A 17,443-nucleotide genomic window follows, 5' to 3' on the forward strand; every position below is an offset into this window, starting at 1 on the left:
TTTTTTTGTTTTTTAGCAATTGTCTGTTTGTGTAGTTTTCTGTCACTGAAATGAAAAGAATGCACAATTTGTTCCTCTTGATTTTTATTACATTTTTATCCATTTCTTTATAAAATTAGAACAAAAAACAGGATGATGCTACATCGTTTGACTTCAGTTTCACAACATCCCTTTTGTTTGTTGCATCAGTCAACCATAGTTGGGTTTTGAAATGATGCATGCACCACCATGAAGCTGAAAGGTTGATGGAACAAATTCTATAAGCAATTGACATTCTCAGTCCTGCCAAGACTCGAATTGAGGACATAAGCTAAAAACTGTTTCAGTAGAAACATATCCTTGGACAGAATTTTCCATTTTGGGTGAACTATCCCTTTCACATGACTCGTGTCAAAACTATTTCAACTGATGTTTTGAAGTGCATCAAATGATTAACAAACAATTTGCATATTACATGGCTGCAAAAATCAAAACGAGTTCCTGTGGGTACCTAGATACGTAGAGTTGCATGACATCTTCAAAGGCATATTATGAAATGTATCGACGTAAATGGCGTTCTAAGCTCAAATACATCTCTGTTGCTTTCACTGTTAACGCTTCACGCTTTTGTGTTGCCTAGCAACACACTTTCGTGGAGCTTTCTGCAACGATATACATGTAGAGGTCAAAGTGACGCATCACGCTGACACGAGTTATGTGAAAGGGCCTTTAGTAAAATAGAAGGTTAAACAATCCTCCCTGTATTGCTGTGCATCCCCAACAAAATCTACAGCGAGGGAGATTCAAATTAGATAAAAAAAACAGAAGCAGTCCAAAAGCTAGCATCATTGTCCGTGGTTTGCAGAAAACTTTCAAGTTTTATGTTTTGTTAGTGCAGTACCAACAGTCTGCGGTAAAAGGCGAAGCTCATCTAGATGTTCCTCTCTTGAAGCCCAAGTCTCCTCTACTAGTGAGTAATCAACACAGTCATTCCTTTTTGTCATTGTGATTACTTGAGACTTCCAAGCTACATGCTAGTTGATCTTGTCCTGAAATATATAGAGGTTGTTAGTGGCGGCAACGGCGATGATGTTCTCATTGGGGTGCCAAGCCGTGTGAAGGATCTTCTTGCTGAAGTCCAGGCTGTCCACACTGATCTCGTCTTTGCGCCGTTTGCCGCCAACGCAAACCTTGCGTGGTTTGAGGATGGCTCTGGGTTTGCTGTTTTCCCGCGAAGCCTCCAACGTCACATCCCGTTTAGTGTTTCGATCGAACATGCGAAAGAAATTGTTGTAAGAGCCTGTCATTAGGACACTAATGGGAAAAAATATGACAATTAGTTGCAAGAAGCTATTAAAAAAAGAACTGTTAGTCAGTCGCAAAATCTGGCGATTTGATTTTCACAGACCTGTCCGTCCCATTCCAGACACATTCAAATTTGTCAAAGATGCAGTCATTCTCGTACAGAGAGCAGAGTTTACTTCTAAGGTAGTCATGGACCTGTAAAACACAGAAACAGCCACATAGGGTCAATAAGTGCACAATACACTAACTAATCAGAGTCCTGTGTATTATTTGACAATGACAATAAAACCTACTTTTGTGGATCTGCACTCAGCGACCACTTTATTTGGTACATCTGTACACCTACATATTCATGCAGTTATCTATTCAGCCACTTGTGTGTATTTCAAGGCCATATTGCAATTTCTCGCGCAAGGCCATATTGCAATTTCAATCTTAATTTAATCAATCATGCCGCATTAATGGTTATTATACCGATGTCTCAGAAGTCAAAATTTGCTGGTTTTAAAGCATTTTGGATGATTTCCCCCATCATGTAGCATGCTTGTGATGAAATATGGGGTAATGATGTTTGGAAAAATCAAGGTAAAGAGCACTTGCAGGCAGAATATTTTTTTAGGCATCATATTCCAATCAAAATGTTATTTTTTCCAAATTGTGCAAAAAGTGTGAAACTACTGTTTAATTGTATGTTTTTAGGAAATATTAAATGATAGCTATGAAATTAGCCTTTGCAAGACAAAGCAGTTTGCAATTTTATTTAAAAGATTTTAAAAACATCATTACCATCAGCATCATTTCCACCACTGAATTCTATCAAACACAATATGTCTTTGAAACTAAAGACATATTTTGCAGTAATGACTGCAAAATGTATGGAGCGGCAGTTTTGTTGGATTATCTCAATGCTTAATGGTAAATATGGTTCACTTTGTGGCTTTTAGCCAAGTGCTGTAATATAGTGAGCCAAATGTTTGTAGATCTGCAATGAAGGGTTTTTTGGTAATACCTATAATATTTCAAAGGTCAACATCTCATCTTGGTACCTGGTAAGTTTCAAGAGGTTTGTTCTCCATGTTGACATCCCACACCTTCACTGTGAGGTAGTCACGAGTCATCAAGTAGCGTCCGCTGTGGCTGAACCTCACGTCTGAGATGGAGGAGATGATCTCTGAGAAGAATGAGCGATTACTGGGGTCTTCTGGTTCCTCAAATACTGATAGGAGGGAAACAAGAGGACATTAATATACAAGCAATATTTCGGAAGCAGAGTTGGCTTCATTATCTTGTGGAATTGGACATCAAAGTTGTCCTTGGACTGGATCTCATTACTTGAAAACTTAGTCTTTGTGTAGATCTGGGTATTGGCCTATATAAGTTAGCCTGGTTGTTGGACTGACAGGTCTTGGTCGGGATCTGGATCTTGAATTTTCTAGTCTTGTTCTGAGAGGGTCTGATATTGGTCCAGATCTTAAAAGTCCTAGTATTTTCTGGGTCTATGACAGTGATTCCCAACACTGCACATTTCTGATACACCCAATTCTGGTCTTGAAGTCCCCACTACCAAGCTGATGAGTTGAAATAAGGTGTGTTTGATTAGGAAGATTTCCAAATGTGTGGGGGCCTCCAGGAACAGGTTGAAACCACTGATCTAAGATGTTTTAGAGAGTCTGGTATTGTCTGGGTCTTGAGTTAATTTGTTTAGACCGAGAACATACATTACAGAAATATATGTAATATTTGCAATCATTCGCACTGCTTGTTTGTCTGTTGACAAACTAAATGTATAGCAGCTATTAATCAAAAATCCACCAAAACAGTTAGAGCTAAAGCTGAACTCACATTTCGAGTGGTTGTCACAGAGTGCATAGGCTCTCATGTCGCACAATCTTATGGAGCCCTTACTGCTACTATAGACAAACGTGTTGCACTGGTTGGGGTGAAACTCAGCAGCCGTGATCACCTCAGTCAGTTCTTCCATATTGGTAGGCTTAATGTCCACAATATCTGAGTAAGCATGGTGAAGGAACCACAACACAGTCCAACATTTCACATACTTAACATGGCAAATGAAGACAGATGAACCAGTGTTAATCCCATAAACGAAATTACTGTTGAAATTTTTTTTTGTACATTTACAAAAAGACGAGACGAAAAAGACGCATAATATAATGATTAAAAAATGTCCTTGCTTGAGCTTTGTGAGCTAAATGAGATAAACACATGACCAATTTACTTAACAAAAGGGATAAGTACCTCACTCAAACGCATATCAACTGCTTTTATTTTCAGCAAACTTAACATGTGTAAATATTTGTATGAACATAAAAAGATTCAATGTGCAATGTTCTACTTTGTTTTGCACGTTGTAATCCAACAAGCAAATTTTAATTTAATTTAAATAGTTGTAAGTAGTTTATACATTTATCAATATATTTGAATACTTGGTTGAAGTTTGGTTTGTTAGGTTAGGCTGCAACCTTAAGTTGCACCATATGCTTCTGTGGTGATTAAATTGCATCTTACAGAGGCTGCAAAGTACACCGATGAGCCAAACCCATTATGACCACTCAAAGGTGCAGTGCAGTCTCCTAACAAGGCCACATGTCCAGGTCTGGGTAGATAAGATAGTAAGCGAACAATCAATTTCATTTTGCGAACAATGCAGGAGAAATGGGAAGGAGTAAAGACATGAGCGACTTTGACAAGAGACAAATTGTTATGGCCAGACGACTTGGTCAGAGCATCTCTGAAATGCACGGTTTGAGGGATGCTCCCAGCAGTGGTGAGTACCTACCAACAGTGGTCCGAGGAGGGACAAACCACAAACCGGCGACAGTGTTTTAAGCTAATCCATACACAACGGCAACGAAGGCTATCCCGTCTGGTCCGAACCGACAGAAGGTCTGCTGTGGCACAAGTCACAGAAAATCATAATGATTGTTACGGGAGGAATGTGTCACAACACACGGTGCATCGCACCCTGCATAGCCGCAGACCAGTCAGAGTGCCCATGCTGACCCCTGTCCATCGTCGTAAGTGTACATGTGCGCCACTTACATGGGAAAGTGATGGCACCAGTATGCACTGTGGGAAGAGAACAAGCTGGTCAAGGGAGTGTGATGCTCTGGCAGGGATTAAAGCAAAAACAAAAATTCCCTGATGGCAGTGGCCTCTTTCAGCAGGATAATGCACAGTGACACACTGCACATTATTGTTCAGGAATGGTTTGAGGAACTTAATAAAGTGTTCTAAGTGTTGCCCTGGCCTCCAAATTCCCCAGATCTCAATGTGTCCCCAGATCTCAGCATCAGTGTGATGTGCTGGACCAACAAGTCTGATCCATGGCTGCTCCACTTTGCAAATTACAGCAAGGATCTGCTGCCAATGTCTTGGTGCCAAATACAACAGGACACCTTCAGGGGTCTTGTAGAGTCCATGACTCAGCGGGTTGGTGGTGTTTTGGCGGTATGCAGAGGACTAAAAGCATATTAGGCAGGTGGTCATAATGTTCTTGCTCATCAGTGTACTCTTTCTATATCAAGTCCCATCTGGGCTTGTTTTGTACAACAAATAGCGTTAAATACAAAATACAATAAAAACTGTGAAAATGATCACTGAAATGAACAATTCATTCCAAGAATCTTCATATACCATTAAATCCCTTTCAATAAATATCTTGTTTGTTTGAGGCACGTAGAAGCACGTAAACTGGATATCCACAAGCAGAACTGTATATTCAGCTTGTATGAAATACTAATCAGTACTTATTACTTTGTAGTAATTCAGTCTGTCCAAAAGTCTATACACATTCTACAACTGCTTTGTGATACTCTTTAGTAGTTAACTGCATGTATATATATATATATATACAAACAACACAGATGAGAGTTATTAAAAAAAGCAGGACTGCACGCGGACAGTCTGTGCGAACTGTGCTAATGACAAAACGTGCGTCACCCATACTGCACGAGACGTATCGGCACGCAGAAAAATGTACTGTGGCCTTTAAAGGCCAGAAATGGCTGGATAGTGAACCAGACATTATGCTGATAGTCAAAAGCCTAGTTATGTGAGACTATATAGTGGATAAAGCAAAAGGAATGTCTTTTACATTTCCCAAAAGACCAGATAAAACCGGCTTACAAAGACGTAAATCCACAACTGAGAATCCGTAACTGAGAAAATCTCTCATGCAAAATTTCTCCCAGGAGTATTTGATATTTTGCTACACTACACTACATATATCAGAAAAGCCTTATAAAAGAGCTCAAGAAGCAATAAAAATAGCATCACATAAATGTGTTGGTATTGGGCAGTGACAAGTTATTCATCACAACATAGTGAGGATCACATGTTTACAATGTGAGCTTTGGTTAATAACAATCTTTGTCTTCTCTCCAAGTCCCATCCATATTGATTGTCCACAGAGCTTCTCATCTCATCTCTGCAGGGTCCTTGAAAACAGAATTCAGTAATGATCGATAGGGACGCGTGCCTGAGTAAGCCAGACACTATTTACCTTCGGGAAAGCTAGGCATGGGTCAAGATTAGTGGCGGATACTTGATAAAGGGTAATGTACAACACAAATGTGTTATCTGTCAGAATTAAGTGTCAGCTGAGACAGTCTGCTGGTGGTTTATTGGTTTTGTTTGATCGATGGTTTAGGAGAATCCTTTTGTTCTTAGCTTAGTAACAGAAGCATGTCAGAATTTATTGTGTCTGGGTGCAAAGTAACTTATGACAAAGCAACAAGCTGTAGTTGGCCATGCAATTCAGTGTTCAGACCAGTAAGGGGTTTTTGTTAGGAATGACCCAAAATGGCTTATTGCTTTTAGGAATGTGCAAAACTATATCATTTCAAAAACCCAGCAATTAGACTAAAAGATTTAACTATTTTAACTCGACGCATAGACTTAAAACACAAGGTTCATGGCACAAGACACTGAAAAACATTAAGACGCGGCACAACGGCAAAATATGTTTGTGTGCATGTGCACATACCCCAACAGTTTTAACAACCAGACACATTTGAGTCCGACAGTTTGGCTTTGTTCACACTGCGGGAAAAATCAGATTTTTTTAGAATGACTATTTTAACTGAGGGTTATATGTGGACTGATCTGATTTTTTTTCTGGTTAGACTGCAGTTGCTTTTGCTAGCACGTCCACATTAGTCGTCATAGTAACAATGCAAACATGCATATTATATGTTCACCATGCTTGAGTGTTTAGTAATGGATGCTTTTCATGAGGGAAATACCAAATATTAATAAATTTGTCATAGACAACAGCTAGACGTGCTGCTAGGATTTACAACTGTCTCTTTTAAGCCGGATGCCCCATATTTTATCCCATATGGGTAGCTAAACATCCCGTATTGAAGCATAAAAGGGTCGGATACCGAGACTGTATTAAAGGGCTCAAAACGCTTAAGTGTCCCATATTCGTTTGAGACATTCAACCTTGTTGCATTGTGGTGGCTAAAGTGGTTTGGGTGGTTAAAGCTAATATCTGTATTATTTTAAAAGAGGTTTACACTGATTTGGTGATCCCAAAATCAAAATTGTGATTTTTATTTTCTGCCTGTGTGAACATAGCTTTATTGAGTCAAAAGAGTCTCTTGTTTCATCCAATATGGTATTTTTTTAATTTGAGCGATTATCATGAAATGCCACACTGATAAACACAATGTACATTAATGTGTACTTTAGCACATATTTTCTTTTGTTAGTTACTGTGCATTATCACATTGGGAATCAAGGGTTCATTCAAAAGCTGGAAAATGTTGCTTTCAGAGGATTTATATGGAGTTAGGATGAAAATAAGGTGCATTTCGAACTGTTCTGAGATCAGTGCAGACAGACAGCACACTGGAGGTTAAGTCATTCACTAAATAGAGAGCAAGGGAGCATCCTATAGCTTTCTATGCAGTGCATTCACTCATAAAATCCGACCAAAAGTTCAGTTTCAGGCTGCAGATGATGTTTGGACCACTAAAGATGTTTGGCAGACATGGGACAATAATAATCAGCACATAGATTCAGAATTTATAATGTATAATTTGATTTTAACATGGTTGGTAGTGATTGGATGATGCTGGCCATTACTCTGAATTATATAATACTGGAAACACCATAAACAATTTGATAATAAAAATTTTTAAAAAAAGTTCACATATGTGGACATCAATTTTTAGGAAAACTATTTGGACTAGAATTTTTTATTTTATTTTTTTTAATCAAAAAAGGAAATGGGAAATGCACACAGCAGTCATGCTCGGGTCTCAAGAGGTTAAAGTACCACCACTAAAAATAATAATGCTAAAAGAAAAGCTAGATAAACTTTGACCCATTTCTAATTGCTTGTATAATTAATTAGCTACAGCAATATGATAAAGACACACCATTTTAAAATAAATAATTACAATAATAAATGCATCCACCAATTAAAAGACCTGAAGTTCATTAGCCTAATCCAGGGGTCGGAACCGTTTTTCACTAAGGAGCCAATTTTGTCATTTTTGTATGCATTTTTAAAATACAATGTTTATATTGCCCATAGACTACTCAAAAACAAACAAATATGTAAATATTAATGGGTAGCGTGTTGCAATATGGAATTGAGTACACGTGTTTGTGCGGGTCTCCATAAAATTACTTAATTTTATTTCTCGAAAAATTGTACTTCCCTTTTGGGCTGGGCGATATGCAAAAAAACATTTTAATGATAATCGCATTTAAAATATCGCGATAAGAGAATATTTTTGCTTTATTGATTTTGCTTTTAAAAAAAAACTTGAACAAAAGACATTTCTACACTGAAATTGCTCTTTAAACGAAACAATTTTTAAAAATATATTACCCCCTCCCCAAATCCAAACATTTACCGTCTCCAATGGCTCCATTTGCCATCACGTAAGTAGGCCTATCAGTATGCGGCAACATGTGAAATTGACTAGTATACAACTTAAGAACTAAAGACAATTATAAATGTAAAGTTAATTATAATAATCATCATAATAAATAAGCCTAAAAAATTCTTGTGTTCCCAAAAAATGCTGTGTGTTCTTATCCAATGTGTTTGTATTCCGTTTTGGTCATTTTTATGCCTAAAGAAAAAAATAGAACTCCATTTTCGGTTCAAGGCGAACATGTCTTATATTACCTTATGATTTAATCACTTTAGTCTTTGTTTATTTCATACAATATACCTGTATATATTACTGAACCTGCAGAGTTGCGTTCAAAATGTGTAAGAGCGAACTAAACTCGCAGTACCTCACGAGATGATCGGAGATCATTTGCAGCATTCTCATAGACTACATTATTCTTGCAAACAGTTTTCAGTTGAATGAAATGAAGAAAAAGGAGTGATAACTCTATACATCTGCTTGTTTCACGAGACAGGGTCCCGCTGCACGCCTCAGAACAGTGAATCAGACACGAGCATTGGCGGCTTTTCTTTTGTCTGTTCTTGAAAATATAATAAAGTGTGTTTCTTCAAACACGTCAGCACTTCTTGTTATTTGTCACTCCGAGAGACCTTTTGCAGGTAGATGACCAAAATTGCTCGTGCATGAAATGCATTTGGAGAGGAGCTCGCAAACTCGATTGAGTCTCGTCACGTTTTGCGGGTGCTATGTCACACCTTGGTTGCAAATAAAAAATAACGATCATTCATAAAATCACTCGTAGAAAATGCTCTTAACAGCTAAGATCAATATTTATTGGGACACGAGACCCAGAACTCTATGAATGATCGTGTGTCAGACAGAGCTCACTGCGCGCACACATCAAATCAGACGCACATTGGCGGCTTTTCTTTCATCTGGTCTTCAAAATATAATCCCGTTTCGTCAAATGCATGTCTTTGTGTCTAATGTCTTGTTATATATCTCTCCTAAATGTCTTTCAGGTCGCTTTCCACAGTGGCTGGTACATCAGCAAAAATCTGCATTTGGCCGGTGTTCATTTCAAACCTTGTTCACTAGAAGTAGGCTGTAAAATTTGAAAAACCAAAACAGTGTCATTGACTTCAAGCTTAGCAATCGCTCCTACACTTTCTGTTGGAAAAATATCTATAGAAAGTTTTAAATGATCATGTGTTGATGAATGGTGAGAAACCCAGTGAGCCACTTGATTTTTAACAAAGAGCCACTTGTGGTTTTCAAGCCATAGGTTCCCAACTCTGGCCTAAACAGATAATATGGAATTGTAAATGTATAGATTTGACACATTAATATAGAATTCAATTGACTTTCAGTTTTACAACGGCTTCAAACATGACACATTCAGTACAATTTTAGATCTGTAACCTTCCCTTTTATAATAACTCAAACGTTATTTCTAAATGTGGTACCTGCTTTGTGCTAAATTACTATATCATATAACGACAAAAAAAATAAAGACCCCAAATTTTTCTGATATGAAACCATTCATATTTAAGAGAGAGTAATTGTGAAAGGATACTGAAGCTTCGGTTCATGACTTCCAGGTTCCACAAGTTTATTCTCAGGTCATCTGTTGACATGTATGTCTCGTTGTCGCTGTTGACTGAGATAGAGTTGATGTGATAGGTGTGTGCATTAGAAAAAATGCGGCGAGGTGTTGCCTCCACCATCAGATCCATGGGCCTTAACACAGGCACCTGAGAGGGAAAAAAAAATGAATACATTATTTAAATAACAAAAATGCAAGCCTTGTGCTCAGCAATGCCCATTAACCATGACTATTTTCACAAGTGAGAGTACTCATGCAGTAACAGTTACTACATTTGAGATATATATATATATATATATATATATTAGGGCTGGCCGATAAAACGATATCGATATATATCACTATAAAGGAAATCCACGATAAGCTTTTGTGGAATTTTCTATATTTACTGCGTGTCACTAAAACACAAGCAGTTTCAAACATTTAAGCATACGTCTTCAGGTTAGAAGATTTTTAAGATCGTGAGAAACATTTCAGTCAATTGTTTCAAATGTTTTGATAGGTAATGTACATATATGTGAAACACACAGTGAAATAAAATGAAAGGGCCAGTCCTCAGAGTGTGTGAGAGAGCCCAGCTGACAAGCTGTTTGTGTGTGTTGGTCATTGCCGTTTTGAGAATTTAAGTTTATGATGCTTTAGCATTACACATTGAAGCAAACACATTATTTTGTATATAAAAGTGTCATTCCTGAGTTGGAATCGCCATCTCCCTCTTTCTCATTCCTTTGAAATTATTACAGGTGCCAAAAATAAAAAAACACCCAGTGTGTGTCGGTTCTGCAGACAGAAGTGCATTGTTGATGAGAGAGGTCAACAGAGAAAGGGCAGACAGGTTCGAGCTGACAGAAAGGCTACAGTAACTCAGATAACCGCTCTGTACAACTGTAGTGAGCAAAAAAACATCTCAGAATGCACAAGTTGAATCTCGAGGTGGATGGGCTACAACAGCATAAGACCACGTCAGGCACTTTATTAGGACCATAGTGTTCCTAAAAAGTGTTAAGTTAGTGTAAACTGACTATAATTTGGCCACCATCCTCCCTAAAAATCAGCATCAACCACTGAAAAACACACTTTTTTTTTCCAGGGTCCATTGTCATACAGCGTTTATTTCCTATTTGTTATACAATGTGTGCAGGGAATTGTTGTATGTATGTATGACTTATAGATACTATCCAACATCTGCAGCTGAAATCTATTGTACCCTAATTACAGTACTTCCCCATACCTGTATCCACAATCATTTCCCAAAAGTAAATGTCAAGATTCAGAATACATCAGTAAAGTGAAGAGGAACAGTCATCACCCAGCAGTTGGGGGTGGAGGAGGAGCACACACTGACATGGCAGGTCATTATCATCTCACACATGGGAACCCTTTTTTTCATTAGCGGGTGGGGGTGGGGCGAGGGATGCCCTATTGTTGATGTATACATTTGTAATTGCATATATTTTCTACTGCCTGTACCATGATTTCTTTCTACACTTAAAAATGACATCTAGCCTCAATTATTTCATTGAAATGTGACAGAAATATATTATTGGGGGAAACATTTAGGCTAGTTAATTACAAAAGCCTCAAAAGTAAAATGTCTGGACACATTATGGCAACAAGAACTTGGGAGGAAATGTTCTTAAACGCCACAATGCAAAAAAAATCGTAATGGTCCTAAAACAGGCTTCATTTTCTTTATGCAAAACTTTATTTCTAAATATGAACTGCACATATTTTCGTGAGATTCTCTGATGTATACTACCAACTTCTTTTGTTTTCCAGTCAACCACAAAAGCATCTATCTCCTCCATCGTAAAGATATATAAGATTTACTATTTTACTGGCAATGACAACCTCCTTCCTTCCTTCCCTCCCCCCGCCCTGCAGAAAAATCTTTGCAGGGTGAATCCCCTGGTGTTGAAAGTGGTGTTGATCCCAGAACAACAGCAAAGGACCTTGTGAAGATGCTGGAGGAAACAGGTAAACAAATATCTATATCCACAGTAAAATGAGTCCTACCCAAAACGTTTGACCCAAGTTAAACAATTTAAAGGCAATGCTACCAAATATTAACAAAGTGTATGTAAACTTCTGACCCACTTGAAATGTGATGAAAGAAATAAAAGCTGAAATAAATAATTCTCTCTACTATTATTCAGACCTTTCACATTCTTAAAGTAGTGATCCTAACCGACCTAAGACAGGGAACATTTTTTACAATTAAATGTCATGAATTGTGAAAAAAAAACTGAGTTTAAATGTATTTGGCTAATGTGTATATAAACATCTGACTCAAACTGTACCCAGTGGACTCCCTGTGAGGGATCCAACCTCACCTCCCTCTTTATCTCCTTCTCTCCTCGGCTCAGCCAGCGCAAAGTGATAAATGCCTTGCTTACACACACACACACACACACACACACACACACACACACACACACACACACACACACACACACACACACAAGTGTACTGTATTTCATTGCTTCCAGCTCTGGTCTCCAGTGGACTACAGTGTTAGTTAAGGTGCAGGACTGCAGCCCTGAACAAATTACAGCCGTCTCAAGAACACGCTTTCTCCTAAATACAGTATATACTCTATCCAGAACCACTACTGTATTATCAAGAGAAACCGTGAGGGATTAATTAATGTGGAATGAATTATGGATGTAGGTCTAGATACCTGGATCTGTACCAGATTAGTCAACCCAAATATTTCTATGTATGATTTATCTAATTCAAATTATACTTCCGTTACCCTTATTTCATTTCAAACCCGTATGACAGTGAAATAAATATGTACTGGTTCACAAAGGGGTTTTCCATTTATGCCCAACAGTGTTGTCAAAAATGTGTAATATGTATGTGCTAATGCTATAAATAATACCCACATAGGGCATCCAGAGAAAATTAGCAGTGACAATGGTGGGTTCCACTTTGTGAATCAAGCCCTAAGTCACACCGGTCAGTATTTGAGAATTGTTTTGAGAACACACTGTGCCTAACACCCTAAGAGTGGGGGAGCAGTAGAAAGACAAAATGGCACACTAAAACAAAACAAATTGGTCAAATGTTCATTTGAAACTGGAATAAATTGGGTTCAAGCATTTCCATTGTAGTTCATGCAGATGCGGGCAAGGCTCAGGAAACAAAATGGTTTGAGCCCATTTGAAATTTTGTTTGGCAGGCCTCTTAACACAGGAACTGGACCACAAAAAAGGCAGTTGCCTGACACTGACCAGTGTGAGGATGAAGTGTTGCATTATTGTTTAAACCTCTCTGCTGTGCTTTGTGATATTCATAGACAGGTAAAAGACTGGGTGGTAGTAAGGGACTACAAAAGGAGACATTGGAGGAAGCCTAGGTGGACCCGGCCCTACCAGGTGCTGTTAGAGACAAACTCTGTGGTAAAAATCACAGAGAGGGCTACCTGGATCCACGCTAGCCACTACAGTAAGGCCCGTCAAGCCTGGAGGAGTGGGAAGGATCAGTGATTACCTCAGTGCTTAGCAGCGGGCCAAGGAAACGCAGCTCACACACGGCATGTCTTTAACTTTGGCAGAGGCAGAAGAGTCCCCTAGGGGGACCAACAAGGGTCAGGAAAATTGAGGGTGCCCTTGGATTGGGAGTAGGGCGAAGATTAGACAAGAACACAATACAAGCCTGCCATGTATGTGTGTTCGAGACAAGCCACAGGAGCTTCTCCCCCCGGCAGGGTGGTGTGAATAAAGTGCTGAGGTAATGACTGCACTGTGTTCTGTATTGTGTTTGGAATACTCTCACTCATGAGAATTCCATGTGAAGAATTTCCAAGACACGAATTTCTCTTTCTTTCTTTCTGACTGCTCTATTCTATACAATGAAAGCCAATGGGGACCAAAAATAAGCTCCAGAAAACAACAACAAATCACCATAAAAGTATTCCTTTACTGTAAGTACAATTCCTATACTGTAAGTACAATAGCTTTCTGCTTAACTTCATCTGTTTTGGACAGAGAAGTGTGGACATCTCATGGTGGCAATAATGGTATGAGAACCAGCAGGGCTTCAACAGTGTCTGCAAGCTTTGCACAATCTATTAAGTTTCAGTATAGTCTAAGAAGTCCATCTCCCACTCACATAATTTGTTTTAAATCTATCTACTCACCTATTACATAAGGGATCAATCAAAACTCAGTGAAGAAAATTAGACATTGTTGTGAAATGACACGATTAAAGTAATACTAGGGTTGAAATATAGATACCTTTCTGAGTGGATGACTGCCGGCATAAATCCATATATTACAAAAGTGAAATTTCTTGAACTGAGAGAAGCCATTAGCTCTGCAACATGGGTGGGTGGGCTTTGGCTTCTTTTGGCCTTACATTTTGAGGGATAGTTCATCCAAAACTGAAAATTAGGCAGAATGTTAGTCTCAGTCCCCATTCTCTGTCATTGCATGGAAAAAAGATGCAATGAAAGTGAATGGTGTCTGAGGCTGTTGGTCTGTAACATTCTACCTAACATCTCCTTCAGTGTCCCATGGAAAAAAGAAATCCATACAGGTTTGGAACAAGAACACTACTTCTTGAACTTGGGTAGCTGCCAAAATGTTCAGGTGTTTGCAGGACAAACCCTGTTAACCAATTTGTTTGCTGTAGTATTTATACATTTATACATTAGCCACAACATTAAAACCTCTCCCTCGTGCCGCCAATACAGTGCCAACCCGCATCTCAGAATAGAGATGCTATCTGAGATGCTATTCTTCTCACCACAATTGTACAGAGTGGTTATCTGAGTTCCCATAGACTTTGTCAATTCGAAACAATCTGGCCATTCTCTGTTGACCTCTCTCATCAACAAGACATTTCAGTCCACAGAACTGAAGCTCAATGGATGTTTTCTGCCATTCTGAGTAAACTCTAGAGACTGTTGTGTGTAAAAATCCCAGGAGATCAACAGTTAAAGAAATATTCAAACCAGCCCATCTGGCAACAACAATCATCCATGCCATTATCTAATAAGCCAACTGTGTGGCTGCAGTGCATAAAATCATGCAGATATAGATCAGGAGCTTCAGTTATTGTTCACATCAATCATCAGAATGGGGAATAAATGTGATCTCAGTGATTTGGAGAGTGGCATGATTGTTGGTGCTAGATGGGCTGGTTTGAGTATTTCTGTAACTGCTGATCTCCTGGGATTTTCACTCACTACAGTCTCTAGATCTATACTCTCTGAACAGGACAAAAACACAAAAAAATTTGATTTTTAAAAGCCTGATCTAAACCACATTCATAGGTCACAATCAGATTTTTCTTACTGCATCTCAGTCTGAACAGTCAGATCATTATTTTTCCTCACTCATTGTGCGTAACAGGTTGTTTTGTCGAGAAGACATGTCCTGCATTCCAAACAGCCTAAAAGATGCTTTCACAAGGCACTTTAAAGGGAAACCAATAATGATGACCATGCTGTAGGATCTTTACAATCTTCTTCTTTTGGCTGCTCCCATCAGGGGTCGCCACAGCAGACCATTCGTGATCTGCATATTTGACTTGGCATAGGTTTTACACCAGATACCCTTCACGATGCAACCCCCAGTGATATTTTCCCACTTATTATATGGCTACTAACCAAATAAATAAATAAATGGACATGAAATATTGATCTGCGTGGTAATTCATATAATTAACATAATATTTTATTATGCGAGAAGAAATAAATCGCTGAACAGCTGATTTGCACCTACGGTTTGCGTTGGAGTTCTGTTTGTGTTTATTTAGTAAATGATGACCGTCTGACTGCTCATTATCCAGCTTATTACAAGACAAATTGCCAAATAAATAAATGGACATGAAACATCAATTTGAGTTGAAATTATTTTATGAACTTACTTTTTGAGATCGCACAGTGATCTGAGAAGTAGGAAAAATGACTTGAATAATACTCGGATGACCGGACTGATATGTCTTTTTAAGGTTATTACCCAGATATATCAGCCTGCTGGATGCTCCATTGACCAATCAGAACAGAATATTTCAGAGACCCGTGTAATAAATCTCGATATTTTTCAACCTATTGATGATTTTCAAAATATTTCTTGATAATTGTGTATTTGCTCAGAAATTACATAAAAGATATTTTAAATCAGAATTTTTTATTATTTAATCTAAACGGCCATTGTGGCCAAGTAGATTCAAAATGTAGAGAAATCTAGTAATACATTTTGATAACGCCAAGATAATTAAGGCATGTTTTCCACAGTTTTCACTAAATAAACGCAAGAAAGAATGATATTTAATTAACATTGTGTCTACATTAAAAATGCATTAAATCATCGCCATATTTACAATATTGCTTAATTTCGTATCGCCAGCCAAATCATTGTGAAAATATTGTGAAATGTTATGATGTATATCGCCTAGCCCTAACGATCAGTGAACGGACTGAGTGGGCGTGGCATCAAAGTCTTAGGTAAAATGAATTACCCTCAGAGCTGTGATGGTGGTGGGGTCCCGTATCCTTCCTTCTTCATCCTTTAGATTGTAGCCCTCTGGTCGCTTATCTCTCTCGCTGATTTTCCATAGCTTCACAGTTTTATCTGGGAGGAGAGATGATGTAAAACATGACTGACAACAAGGGAAGGAGGGAGCAGTGTTTGTGATGTTAGGAGAAGAGAGAAACTCAATCTAATGATCCACTGGAAGCCAAAGACCCAGCAAAGGGAGTGAACTTAGCTGGCATGACACAAATAGACAGGAAAACATCAAATAAGATCAATATCTCCCAATTAACTTGATTGTATCCCTAACATCTCTGCAGGACTACACTTGCATGCACACCATCCATTTTAGAATACTGTATGTGAGTTTTTATAAAGAGTTTGATAAGTTTACTTCCCTGCCACTTTGCAAAAACACATCATCTTAAGCCATTTAACATGAACTACAAGCACAGCAAATTAAAAAGAAGGTTACATTTGAATTTGAGATTTCTATCATCACTTGCAGACACTTGAAGTAAAAATAGCTAACTCTTCTGAAAAGGCTAGCTTAGTCTAGCATGAATTTCCATTAGGTGTGAAAAAAAGTATATGGTCTACATGTTTCTATTGCAGTTCATGTCATATTTAATAATGCCTCTGAAAATATAAGAATTAAATGTGTATGAATTGTAGGATGTACATTTTCAACAGGTTCACTCTGCAAAATCGGTGCATTTAGGGTCCCTATACGTGTAAACGATGACTTTAACAATAATAGCTAATGCCAATCTCTCTCTCTCTCTCTCTCTCTCTCACTCGCTCTCTCTCTCTCTATATCTATATAACGTTGCTTAAAGCTGGCTGACCCATGAAGTGGTCTGGACAGGTTGGTTAAAATGGACACAAGCACACCAACATCCCATGCTGGAGATCAGCATCTAAAACATGCTGTTTTTTTTGTTGTTTTTTCAGCAAGGACGTGAAAGCTTCCAGGTCAATCATATGAGGATGATCGGCTCACCATTGGTGGAGAGGAGGAAATAGGCGGCATTCTGTTGAGGCAGCCAGCGGATCTTGTTGATCTTCTCCTCAATCTCCAGGCTTTTCAAGTAGTCGAACTCAGGCTCATGGCTCTGAAAAGTGCTGTAAACATTGTACTCCCCCCGACGGTGAGGTTGGTTCTTACTCTG

General features: G+C 38.4%; 1 protein-coding gene across 2 annotated transcripts in view; it reads right to left on the reverse strand.

Annotated features, from left to right (window-relative positions):
- Nucleotides 1–58: 58 nt before the first annotated feature.
- LOC127627542 (serine/threonine-protein phosphatase 2A 55 kDa regulatory subunit B beta isoform-like) overlaps nucleotides 59–17,443 on the reverse strand; it is a 72,499-nt gene continuing 55,114 nt past the window's right edge. For both annotated transcript variants that reach the window (XM_052103988.1, XM_052103990.1), the window contains exons 3-9: nucleotides 17,275–17,440; nucleotides 16,258–16,370; nucleotides 9,757–9,934; nucleotides 3,127–3,291; nucleotides 2,331–2,500; nucleotides 1,388–1,479; nucleotides 59–1,293 (exon numbers count right to left, since the gene is read on the reverse strand). In XM_052103988.1, the coding sequence (XP_051959948.1) occupies nucleotides 1,014–1,293; nucleotides 1,388–1,479; nucleotides 2,331–2,500; nucleotides 3,127–3,291; nucleotides 9,757–9,934; nucleotides 16,258–16,370; nucleotides 17,275–17,440 (1,164 nt within the window). In that variant the 3' untranslated portion in view covers nucleotides 59–1,013. The remainder of the gene's footprint in view (nucleotides 1,294–1,387; nucleotides 1,480–2,330; nucleotides 2,501–3,126; nucleotides 3,292–9,756; nucleotides 9,935–16,257; nucleotides 16,371–17,274; nucleotides 17,441–17,443) is intronic.

This window comes from Xyrauchen texanus, chromosome 34, assembly GCF_025860055.1.
Source record: "Xyrauchen texanus isolate HMW12.3.18 chromosome 34, RBS_HiC_50CHRs, whole genome shotgun sequence".
NCBI classification, from domain to species: Eukaryota; Metazoa; Chordata; class Actinopteri; order Cypriniformes; family Catostomidae; genus Xyrauchen; species Xyrauchen texanus.